Here is a 13,130-nt window from a genome sequence, read left to right on the forward strand (position 1 = left end):
TTAAACTGAATTCGATTCCGATTAAAGAGAGGTATCAAAGGGGTAGAACCACTAGCAGAACGGTTTGAAGAATAATTCATGGGGCATAGGCGGTGGTCTATTGGGTCACACAAATTTCTAGTGACAGTAGAGTTTCTTGCTTATAATGTTCTTCGCCGAGTGTCGCTGAAGCCTCGTTGTAAATCCCCTAAGGTCGAGTACCAACCTAGTCAAGAGTCGGCTTAAGTGAGCAAATGTGATCACGCTCATTCCTCCAAGCCGCCCCGCAATTATACATATATTTTTCGCTATCACGCCATCGTCATCCCGCTCATTTTATCCATGGAAATCTAGCCATTAAGGAACGCAAAAGTCACACACAAACGCCTTGCTTCATCCTTTTCGAGATACGTATATTTTATCGTTTTTTAGTTAGATTTAATTTTTGAAATTTATCTTTTTAGTTTCTTTGATTACATTAACTCGTTGCATTTTTTCTAATTAAATATAAGATATTTGCATATTCCCTGAGTTCGACCCGAACACTCACCGGTTAAAGAGATTTTTTTTATTTTTGACGAACTTTTTGGAGTTACTACATGAACACGCACGACACTATTTTCATTATATATATCATTTTTTTTGTATCTTAAAAGATATTTTTAAATCTCTCCAAAAATATTCGATCATGCACAAATGTATTGGAAGAGAACAAGTACCCACAAAAGTAAATAATATACTTTGGTTGGCAATATTCCATAATTAGGTATCTACAAACCCCTGGCCGAGACCACGTACCCCCAATAATGATATTTATACTTTTATTTCACTAATTTATATACTTCTAAACTAATTGAATCTACTCGTATAAGTAATAGGATCTCTAAGTAACTTTTAAACGTAATCGACGTATACGGAGAAGACGTGTACTCACTAAATTATTCTGAAAGCACCAGTGGATCGGTAACGTGTATGCATCAATGACTAATATTTTTCTTACAGTGTGGAAAAGTATAATATGTCTCACGACTAATACTTGCTATCCCTTCTAACCCATTTACTCATGTTGGTTGTTTTTTCTCACTTTCAGAAAATTCTTAACAAACAATCACAATACAAAGAACATATTAGGTCTTCAACTATACACTAACTTTAATATATCTATTACTTTTGGTCACCTTAACATATGTTATTATATATATATATATCGTAAGTGATGTTCACATCCACCATTGAATGCATTGATAGGTTCTTTCATATATCATCTCAAAAGTATCCCCAGTTGCACACTTACTGTCTAGAAAGTGGATAGAATGTTATCAACTCATAGCTGTTTGTTCCAACAACAATCATTGACAAATTATGTCCATGTTACTTGAATACCCGTGTTCATATTGATAATATTTACACACGATTATAAATACTTTCATACACAAAGATGCACCCACTTACTAGTATTATGTATACCTCCAATATTAATAAATATACTTCCTAAACGTCACATAATACTCGTATGTTTATTATAATAACTCTGTCGAAAAACTAAATACCTAGAGGCAATTTAATGTTAATGTAATTTAAGATAAACAATGAGAACACGTTGTGGGTCAAGTTATACCGTAAGGAGTACTTATGGGACATGAAGGACCTCAAGTATCACGTTGAATTTAAAAAGCCAAGCTCTACATTTAGTGTAAATAACTTGTAACATACTGTCATTATAAATTCACATACCTTTGGATACAATTTTAGATGAATTAATTTAGAATGATACGTACCCGTCGATATTAGTTGTGTACGTCCAGGAATATACAAGATAATATCATCTAATTTCAAAATCATTCAATAGTGGTATTGTATATAGATCTCCGTTTAATGTACAATCTTCTAAACATAAAAAAAAATTATAGCCGTGTGATGAGAAACCAAAAATACCTAAAGATAAAGTCTTTTTGTAATTTCATCGTTTATGTCTTAGACGACCACATACCTCTTTTTGTAGTTTGAAAAACTTATTTTGGACTGCTACATACCTCGTATCATACTCATATACCTGCAATTGATCACAAATATACCCACATAAAAGAGTTAAGTAGAGTTGTTAAAGAACAAGTAAATATGTTCAATTTAAAAATCATTAAATATTGGTCTTGTACACAAATCTTCATTCAATTAAAAACAAAATGAAGTTGCAATTATGAGAAAAAAAATCTACGATAGAGTCTTATTAACACTTTATTGGTTATGGTTTATTGAGTTGGTTTGTCTTTGTTAAAGTTATGTAGTTATATGTGCATCTCACTAACATCATATACTAGTGTATTAATTAAGATACAGTTGAAAATTTTAAAATTATATAAAATTTTACAAATGTGTACATATATATATTCATTTATTGATAATTTTTACTTTTGTATATATGATACATACTTCATATTTTTTAGTATATACTTTTGTTAATAACTCATAAAGTCGAGTTACAATGTTATATGCTCCAAAAAGTTACATGTGTACGTATTAAGGACAATTAGGTGTTCATATATTTAATATCCATATACCTCGTTGAATATAATAGTTTGTCGTGTAATATACGTCATTGTGATTCGATAGTATAAATTACGTGGTCATCTGTTTAATTACACATCTGCAAAAATATTATGACCATATAACAAACCATTAAGTGTAACCTTGATACTTAAAACCTTGAATTGCAAATAAAAAAAAAAAAAAAAAGAGAGATGTGAGATAATCTCATAAATATATAAAAAAACTGCACAAGTAAATATAAAAATAAATAAAAATTTCCAAACTAAACATAACACACTTGAAGCTGAAATAAAAAAAATTTACAGAAAAATGAAATATTCTCTTTAAATTAATGTGTTGTCCGTGTCGCACTCCAGCGGAAAAACAAATTCCAAGTGATGGTAAAGAACGATGATACAGTTGATTATGAAATTTAGAAACGGTTGAGTTAGACAACTCTGGTGGCTGACAACTTCTAGCGGCTTAGCATCGACAACATTTTTATCTCGATGTTGGTTTCCAATGGTGATCAAAAGCTTTGGTAGTGGCTCGACTTCTTCATCTAGCAAACAAATCGACAAGGGAAGGTGGTTTGATTTTGTACGAATGATTACCCAATTGAAAAGAAAAATTGGGGAAGAAGGAGATTAGGGTAATATTATCTTTTTAAAAGCACAGATTTTATAATTATTCGCATGGGTATTCAATAATGAACATTATTTTCCAGTAAGAATGGTTTATTTTTCATTTATATCCGTTTCAAAATAAAAGTATCATTTTCTAATTTAGTAATTGCACTATCGACCTAATAAAATAATTTTTTTTTTATAAATTATAATACATTATACAAATATCATTACTTTTATATTATACAATATATTTTTTCTTACGGTGCTGATACACAATGGGTCAGTACCATACTGATTAAATATAAAGCATTAGATTTTAATATTATATTTTTATTTATATACATCAAATCAAATTTCATTTTGGATTGTTACTAACATTTTTTAAATATTTCATTCTTCCTATAATAATTTTTTTTTTTTTAGTATCTCTTGTAACAAATGATTTATTTCTATATTTGGTAATTGACTAATTCAAAATATATTTAACAAATATAAATAAATTTAACTAACTTTATTATATATAACATCCTACATCATGAAAAATCATTTAAAACCTTCTTGATTTTACAATCTTTTTAATAAATAAATATTTTTATCTACATTTAAAATTTTATATTATTTTTTTATAAAACTAGCTTATATTAATTATAAATAAATATATATATATTTTTTATTTGTATTGTATAAAATTTTATTGTATAAAAAATGATATTTATATTACATATATCTTATTAATATAAAATTTTTAAAATATTTAAATAAATATTCTAAATTTCTTTTAATCATATATCAATTTTTATTTTAAAATTACTAACAATATAAATTACATAAAAATTAATAATATAATATTATAATTTATTATATTAATTAATTAAATATTATTATTGTAAATATTGTATCCCAAATAAAAATATCAATATATATGTAAAAAGTATATATTTAAATATTAATTTATTCAAATTCTCACATAAATCTATTACTTTATAATAAAATAATACTAGATGTGTGTTTGTTTGGGAGTTTGGATTTTGAATTAAAATTTAAATAGTAAAATTTTTGATTAGAAATAATGGTATGATGTGATATAAATAAGTATTGATGCGATATTTTTAAATGTGAAATTGATTTTTAATATAATATAAAAATAGAAAATAAATATTTGATTTTATATTTTAAAAAAAAAAAATGAACAGTAATTTTGGAATAAAATCCCACGACCTAACACACGACATGAATATAAATTTCTAACTTCAAAATCTTTCCTAAAATTTAAATTCTAAATCCAAACATAGCCGAACTTTATTTTGACAAGTTAACATGACTCGTTGAATAAAGCCTATTAACAAAATATGGTGTATTTTTTTCCTCTCAAATAAATAATTAAACTAAATAAATATATATATATATATATTTAATTAAAATGTTGGTGATCAAGAAAAGAACCAATCTCACACGAATCCATCCTCCTCTGCATTTCTTCGTCTTCCTGTCCCAATTTCAATCCTTTCTACCCCAATTTCGGACCCTAATAATCCAAACTCTTGCGTGAATTTCATTTCATTAGGAAGCCATCGTTTGGAATCCCTTCAACAAAATTTTACGCGGCGTTGGAAATAATTAGGGTTTGCTGTAGGTATCAATGAAATGATTGTGAACTGCAGCAGCGAGCCAAATAACGCTCTAGACTCGAGCTCGAGATCGGTGAGTGAAACGGTGAATGGGTCGCATAACTTCACCATCCGTGGCTACTCTCTGGCGAAGGGGATGGGCCCTGGAAAGTACATTTCTTCAGACACTTTCAGCATCGGAGGGTATGAGTGGGCGATTTACTTTTATCCGGATGGGAAGAACCCCGAGGATTCTTCTCTATATGTCTCGGTGTTCATCGCTTTGGCGAGCGAGGGTACCGATGTGAGGGCGTTATTTGAGCTGACGCTTTTGGATCAAAGTGGAAAAGGGAAACACAAGATTCATAGTCATTTCGATCGGGCGCTCGAGAGTGGACCTTACACCCTCAAATACAGGGGAAGCATGTGGTAACCCCAATGTTTGTTTATTTTTTCATCATTTTGTTTGCATTGTTTCAGTGATTGGTATGTCCCAAGTGTAAAATAGGACTCCGTCATTTGATTGGTCTTTACTTTTATTTCTTTGAGCCCTTGTGTGTAATTGTGGGCGACCCAACTATTGAATTTTATATCGGGTAGAGGTAAAAATGGCACTGGTTTTGGAACTGGAAATCTATTCGATCAGTTTGAGCTGATTGTGGTTGGAAACTTGTATATGATCGGTTTGTGGTGTGGTATGTCCATTTTATAATCAAGCTCGTTTGTAGTTGGAAAGTTAAAGAAGCACTGCCGTTGTACTTAATTCTGCTCCTTGAATGCGCTCAATGGGATTGCAGTGTTTGCCATTTGTTGGAAAACTTAATGTTTTTCTCAGTGTTATTTAAACTTCAAAAGGGTTGCTTCAATAATAGTAGCAGATACTGGTAGTTTTAAAATTATTAACTGCTTGATTGAGGTCCTAAACCCGTTGTCTTATGCAATTAAATGAGTGTCTGCTGGAAGATTGTTCCCAATATTTTTTCATCATGTATATGTATTGCAAATTGGTTTATATGTTTATTTATCAATTTTCCATGGAATAACTGCGAGTCGTGAAATTTCTGCTTACGGTTTCTCTGAATTGCCCAATACAGGAATACTTGCTCTTTGCCTTTTGATTCAGGATGTTGTAGGATGAATCCTGAATTAGTTGAAATTGTTAGAGAAGACTTGACTTATGAATAAAATAGAGATTAAGATCGAGAAGATCGTGAGGTTAAGATTAGAGAGAAGAGGAGTCTTGACCGTTGCTTCTAAAGCGACGATAGGGACAGATTTAAGACTGCTGTTCGTGGGATTAGATTTTCATTTGTTTGCTCTATTAGTTTATTTTTTCATGTCTTAGATGAATTTATCTGTTGGTATGTCTTAGGTTATAGTTTGGATTGAGGGTGGCCTACGGTAGGGTGGCCACAGAAAAGGTTGCATTGTACTGGTCAACCTAGTTGTGTTCTCGAAAGTTAGGATTAACATGGGATGAAATTTCACAAACGTTGGTGACGAGACTTAACACGTGTTTCAAGGGCAGTTCTTTTAAACAGTTAGCCGACATTAAATAGGAAGGATCGGTGAATGAATATGTGACTTTATTTGTTCAATTGGCTAATCAAGTTCCGAGATTAGCGGATGCGCACTACCTAGGCTACTTAATGAAAAGTCTATAGGATTCGATTCAAAGCTTGTTCCGCCTTCTTCGGTCTGGGCACTTAGAGATAGTCATGGATTTCTCTAGAGACATTGTGGATAATAGTGTGGGATGTGAGACACCCATACCAAAATTTCAACAGCCCGACACCAGCAAGCTTTATTCCTCGACCAAGCAATATGACTAGGGTTTCAACAACAGGGGCTAACCATATAGATCTATCAGAAATTCCTCCAAGCCTTCCGATCACCCTTTCGTGGCTCAATTGAAGGCAACTCACTAGTCAACATCCCGAACTTGATTTACCTGCCTCACCCTAAGAATTGCTGAATTGCGAGCTAAGGGACTGTGTTTTCATTGCAATAAACCGTACACCTAAGACATGAATGCCCCCTCAAACAATTGTGGCTCATGATTGCTGAAGAAGGGGAGGGGAAGAGATCTTAGACCTTAAATTGTTAGGCTATCATGTACCTACCAGGCAAGAAGATTAGACGGAAGAACAAGTGGATCCATCGATAGAAGAGAGGACTTTAGCATTTTTCTTTATTGAGGGCTTATCAAGCCTGTGGATTATGGGCTGTACGGAGTTGTGCGAGGAAGGAAGGTAGCAATATTAATCAATAGTGGTGCTAGTTATAATCTTATATCTTTTTCCTTAGTATCTACTCTATGACTCTCGAACAGAAAGATTTGTAGTTCAGTTAGGGGATGGATGGAGATAGGAACTAAAGAATTATGCTGGGATGTTACGGTCTAATTACTGGATTGCAAGGTAACGACTAATTGTTTTGTGTTTTCCCTCGGTGTTGTTGATATTTTTCTTTTTGTTTTTTTGGTATGGCTTGGTTAGTCATGTTGGGTGAGGTCTGAACATATTGAGAAGTTCTGAGTATGTCATTTGAGTGGAAGGGCAGCCAAGTAATGCTGACGGATGGTCAAACTTTATGTTGTAACCCAATCACCCGAAAGTTGGTGGAGCTCGTGAGGAAGGCAAACATAAGGAACATGAAACCTTGGTTAAGTGGACAAGACAACTGAACGATGGGCGACTTGGCTAAGCGTAGCTCATTTCCGGTTTCGTATCTTGACCTTGGGGACAAAGGTCGATTCGAAAGGGGATGGAATTAATAAAAAGCTGGATTGAGAAGAACTTGAGGTTAAGATTAAAGAGGAAGAAGAGTCTCTGTTGTTGCTTCAATATCGACAATGGGTACGGGTTTAAGCCTGCCGTTTGTAGTTTTACACTTTTATTCAATTTGTTTTACAGGTTTATTTTGCTATGCCTTAGATGAACTTATCTTTTGCTATGTCTTGGGTTATATTTGGGATGGGGTTTGTCCCTTATTGGATGAACTTATTTTAATTCTAGTAAGGTTTAGTAGTATTACTTAATAAAAAATAGCTAGGGTTTGAAACTTCATTGTTGATCGTGGAAAGAAAGTAGTCTGGAGGCTTTTGGGTAAATAGTTGATTTCCGTTTGATTTTTCTTTGCTTAGACGATTGAGATATCATTTTATTGTTTTTTATTTATTCATCTTGTTTCCATTCAGAATGCCGGTAACTTATAGTGTGTTTGGATATTTTGGGTTGCTTTGGATTTTATTTTATTTTTCCTTGTTCTACATGGTGTTTTTAGGGAGAAAAAACATTTTTATTGTAGATTGTGTACTACAGGAACAAGATCAAAAGCACAAACAAACACACCCTTGAACTCCTTTAATCACATTTTACCCTAGCATATTAAAGATGAATAGCTATTATATTTTCTAATAAATCACTTTTTGCAGGGGATATAAACGATTTTTCAGAAGGTCATCTTTAGAATCATCTGATTTTTTGAAAGATGATAGTCTTGCCATGCATTGCACTGTTGGAGTTGTCCGAACCCGAGTTGAGGGTCCGAAGTCATATATTCTCCCAACACCCCCATCTGATATTGGCCAAAGCCTGAAGTACTTGCTGGATGCTGAAATTGGATGTGATATAACATTCCAGGTTGGGGAAGAATTATTCAAGGCTCATAAGTTGATACTTGCAGCTCGATCTCCGGTTTTCAGTGCCCAATTTTTTGAACTTGTTGGAAACCCCAACAGTGATAAAGTGGAACTTGAGGATGTTGAACCTTTTATTTTCAAGGTAGAATCTGTGTGTCTCAAAGCAAACAAAACTTCTCATGTGGTAGTAAACAAAATTAACAGACATACTATGTCTAAAGTGGGACCAAACCACAGTCCGCCAATGGAACTTGCTTTGCTCTCACACGGCTCACTGAAATTTATAATATCAGAAGATTCTCAACACTTTTATTATCCTATATTGGATTTATTCCTAGTTATGAATTACGAAACTGAATGGACAGTTTGTATGTTGACCTACAAAGTAAACATGAGGTGCCGATGGATTTGTGAGCTCCTTAAAGCCAATTTTCTAACTTCGTACAGAAAATTTTGTTGGCATGTTTTCTTGTTACTTCCATATTAGTTTTTGCCATTTTCAGAGTAAAATCTAAATTGGAGTATCGGATAGTTCCATGGGAGTGATGATCTGATTCTTAACCTTCATGATTAGTAAAATTTCTACAATTGGGTATTTGGGGAGTGCTGTTTAATGAATCTGCTGACATCATTAACCAGAAAATGTCTTCATGAATCTTAAGAAATAGTAGGAAAGGTTTTCTTTGCAGTTATTTGCACGAAAACTAAGAATATATTTGTTTAGAAGTGGTCGGTATTTCATTGTATCCACCCACATGATAATTGGAGACATACTAAGTGTTTATCATTTTTTTTTTATCTTTTCTCTTCTCGTGCTTATTTCTGTAACAACTCCATTGATATGTGTGCTTGAATTTATTGCAGGCATTGCTGCAATTTATTTATTCTGATGAACTTCCCGACCGCCATGAATCAATTGGCTCTGATTCTGCAATCATGATGCAGCAATTATTAGCTGCCGCTGATCGCTTTGGTTTAGAACGGTTGAAACAATTGTGTGAAGCAAAACTATGTGAAGAGGTCAGCGCTGAAACAGTAGCAACAACTCTTTCCCTTGCAGAGCAACATCACTCTCCACAACTAAAGGCCATATGCCTAAAATTTGCAGCCACAAACTTGGGAGGTGCGTGTAGTCCGTAGATCTGAGCGGTGCAATTATTCAGGTTATGTCAATTTAGTTTTACGCTTTGAATCTGCTGGCATATTCTTGATTCATTTCAGTAAATACCATCTGCAATTGGATGTTTTATCTTTCTAATTCTCTATATTTATGATCTGAAGTTAATTGTTACTCCCTGAATCATAAAGCACAGTGAAGAACCAATCCAGGAAACAATATTCACATATAAAAGATAACATAGATTAGTGAAGAATGTTCTATTTCGAAAACTTTTGAACCAATCTCCGTAAGGATGAATTTGGATAATAAAGTAAATTTTATAAATTACAAATGAACTATGTGAGTATTATATATGGCATGCATTTGTAATCTTTCCTTTTGTGCCCATGTAAACAATGAATCAACAATATTATCCGTTAGGAGCCATTGATACAAAGTACCAAGTTGCATATCCTAATAAAATAAATAGAGAAAACTGGAAGGATAAGATTTGTTTTCTTCCTTTTTGGAAATTTTTATTTTATTTTTATTTTTTTATTCTTTCCATTAAACCAAACAAACCAACACTAGTTTTGTAGAGCCACAATTTGATCTTTGATTTTAGAAACTGATTTGAACACTTTATACTATTAAATTGGAACTCTAATGTTATTAGACTAATTTAATTCTGCTGTTTTTATTTTCAATATTCTGGTAATTAGATTATAATTTAAGCTATTATTATGAAATGTATAATTGTCTAATTGTGTAGAATTTTTTTGTGTTAATTATGAATTGTAACAATTTTTATTTTTTATTTTAATCTAATATTTGCATTGTGTTTTTCGTGGCTGAAAAAAATCTGTGCCATGTTTCACCATTTACCTTTAACAACATTAGTAAGGTTGAAACAGAAAATGGTTGACACTGCCTGGGTGGCTAAATGCAGCCGCCTTTTACTGATGGTATTGTTTATGCTAAAAGTTTATTACTGTGATTATGGTATAATTAGTTTTCGGGCTTTATATCTAAGGAGGTGAATAGTATTTCTATCTAGTTTTTCCTAAAATTTGGCAGGAGCAACATTTATGATTGTGGGCAAATGTGGTTGAGGATAAATTTATGTGCTCTATGGGCAAGCTAGCGGGTCTGTCTGTATCAGAATGATATTTTGGAGGTCCAGCAATCCACACATGTGACTTTAATTGCAAATGGGGCATTGGAGAAAGTTACATATAGAGAAGCCTCCAGACTAGGGCTGGAGAGCATCTTTAAATTTTGCCTAATAAGTTTAGTTAGTGCTACATCTGAGATTGTGGCAAAGCAATTGAGGAGTGATTGATGAGTGCTATGGATAAGCTAGTGTGATCTGTTTTCAGCATAATTTGGTGGAGGTCTGGCAGGCTGCAGATGTGACTAATTGCAAATGAAGTGATGAGGACAGATGGTTACAGTTGCGTAGTTACACAGAGAGAAGGCCTAGGGCTAGGGGTGTATTAAAAATTTGGTATCTTCAGTTTTTGTTTCTGGTTTTACTTTGCACCCTGTAGATATACTTTTAATGATTTTATGGTTGAAAGGAAACCAACTACTGAGGCACCTCCACTTAGTACCTAAATCACTGATACATGCATAATGGATCTGATTGCTTTGAATGGAATCACTGACAACATGCCTAATGGAGTCAATTCCTTTAAATGGAGGTAGAGTTTTGGGTTTTTTTTTGAAGTATCAAGAAGGCAGCATATCTCACCTCAGATACCAGGAAGACGACACTAGGGGGGGGCAGTGTTGGTTGGAGGATGATGCACTATTGACAAAAATGTTATGCAGTTGGTTAACTGCTGTGAATATGTTAAGAAGCCTCTGGATTATCTGTACTTGTTCTCTGGGTGGGCGAATCTCTTTCATATTACAATGAATGTTATGGGTTCTCTGAGGAGCTTCATTCTCCTTTTCCTATTGTTAGTTCTGATGTGAGCTGTGAATTCAGAGTCCGTTTAGTGTCTGGGAATTATAAGAGATGGTTAGTGATTCAAGAATGCTTGTTTTATCACCTCCCTGCATTGGAGTTGGGCTCCACATTGAAAGATCTAGGGGGGTTGTAGAGGACTTGAGTGGCAGTTGGTTTACCTTGAATAGGAAAAACATATGGTCTCTGTAGTCCCAAGTTCTAGAGAACGCTGAAACAGAGTGAGCAAACATGATCTTTTAATGAGATTTTACTTCCTGATGTGAAAAAACTGATGGGCTTATACCATAATTCTATATAGAGCTGAAATGTCATGTCAATGCATGGTATTTGGTTCTCTAGATATTCTAGATGTTGTGTTGAATGTATATACAATCCACTATTGTTTGTTTTTTACTTATCAGAAATTCCGGCCATATAGCTAGTTTTTGTAGGTTGACACAAATGACTAATTTCTGCAAGTTACTTTGTTTTCTACTGCATACATGCAACTAGTTTGCTATATTTTGATGCAATAAATTGTAAACTATATATATTTTTCATATTTTTGCTTGCATACATTTACTAGTGCAATTTTTAGGAAATCTACAAAAAATCTTAGCTTTTTCTGTTGCTTAGTGACTGGTTGGTAAGATGCATGTAGTCTTTGGTTTTTATTTCTTTTCGGATACTGTTCCTTTATTTCATTTTCAAAGTTGGACATATGAAGTGACTCAACTGGAAATTTCAACAATTTAACTTAGTTATTAAAATCTCTTGAATTGATATCATCCTCAACACAACGGCTCAAATTATTGAAGATACGTTAAAATAGTTGTGTATTGGATTAATTTGACTAGGCTGATTTTATGGCCTTATTCTGGTGTTCAGCTGTGATGCTGTCAGAAGGTTTCAGGGACTTGGAACAGAAGTACCCCCTGCTGTTGTCGGAGCTGCTGGAAACAGTTGCATCGGTAGATGATAAATTGAACGTTTCATCTGGTAAGAAAAGGAGTGGCAGCAGTATCTTCGGGCTAGATTTGGCCACTGCAGATGGTGGTGTAGCGAACTTGATGGATCCTAATGGTAATGGTAATGGTAGGCGGGTGCGCAGGCGGGTCTGATGTGGTTCGGTTTGACTGTGTATATCTAGAATGTGATCCTCTCTGTCTGTATTTGGGTTTGTCCCATCAAAGGACTCTCTTTTTAAGGTAAATAAGTTTTGGTCACATCTCATCTGTCAAGCCAAGCCAGGCCGGCAGCTCCACCTCCACATTCTGGTACGCATTACCAATTCCATAGTGTTAAAAATAGATTGTTGGTTCTTGTCCTGAATACTGAATGAATGAATGAAGTGCTGCAAGCACAAGAGCAGCATCGTGTCGTTTCTATAAAATGGTTTCAGTTTCATTCACAGCACTGTGCTGCATTCTTTGGAGGTCTGTCTTGTCTTGCATGCATCGTCTATTGATTAATTTACTCACTTAGATTTAATTCACTGTTTTGATTTAGAAACACTCTTCACGATTAAGCATAATTGTGAATTTGTCTGAGTCACTTCTGCAGACTTGTTAAAAGAAGCTTAAAATAAGCAGCGTGATTGATTGATTGAATCATACTGTTTATTTGGGTGTATTATCTCCCATAACAAATTATACATTTGATTAGGGACACCGCCAAGGGAATAATACACTGT

The 13,130-nt window shown here is 33.6% G+C and overlaps 1 protein-coding gene across 4 annotated transcripts; it reads left to right on the top strand.

Moving 5' to 3' along the window:
* Positions 1–4,565: 4,565 nt before the first annotated feature.
* Positions 4,566–12,848, top strand: LOC127259665 (BTB/POZ and MATH domain-containing protein 3). Of its 4 annotated transcripts, XR_007840539.1 has the most exons (5): positions 4,566–5,170; positions 8,178–8,526; positions 9,249–9,507; positions 10,561–11,676; positions 12,326–12,468. XR_007840539.1 is itself a non-coding variant. In XM_051287167.1 (4 exons), exons 1-4 carry the CDS (start codon positions 4,779–4,781, stop codon positions 12,556–12,558), a joined length of 1,233 nt encoding a protein of 410 aa, XP_051143124.1. In that variant the 5' UTR covers positions 4,566–4,778; the 3' UTR covers positions 12,559–12,848. The 4 variants fall into 4 exon arrangements, 3 of the variants coding, with proteins under 3 accessions (XP_051143124.1, XP_051143125.1, XP_051143126.1); XM_051287167.1 differs by lacking the exon at positions 10,561–11,676 and having other exon boundaries at positions 12,326–12,848; XM_051287168.1 differs by lacking the exon at positions 10,561–11,676 and having other exon boundaries at positions 8,178–8,385; positions 12,326–12,848.
* Positions 12,849–13,130: the final 282 nt, after the last annotated feature.

Source organism: Andrographis paniculata, unplaced genomic scaffold (assembly GCF_009805555.1).
Source record: "Andrographis paniculata isolate CXL003 unplaced genomic scaffold, ASM980555v1 Contig60END, whole genome shotgun sequence".
In the NCBI taxonomy this organism is placed as follows: Eukaryota; Viridiplantae; Streptophyta; class Magnoliopsida; order Lamiales; family Acanthaceae; genus Andrographis; species Andrographis paniculata.

Excerpts from the sequence above, each read along its gene's own strand:
- LOC127259665 (XM_051287167.1), top strand. The coding sequence starts at position 4,779 with ATGATTGTGAACTGCAGCAGCGAGCCAAATAACGCTCTAGACTCGAGC. Across the intron at positions 5,171-8,177 it reads AAATACAGGGGAAGCATGTG|GGGATATAAACGATTTTTCA; the intron begins GTAACCCCAATG and ends CACTTTTTGCAG. Across the intron at positions 8,527-9,248 it reads TTGAACCTTTTATTTTCAAG|GCATTGCTGCAATTTATTTA; the intron begins GTAGAATCTGTG and ends AATTTATTGCAG.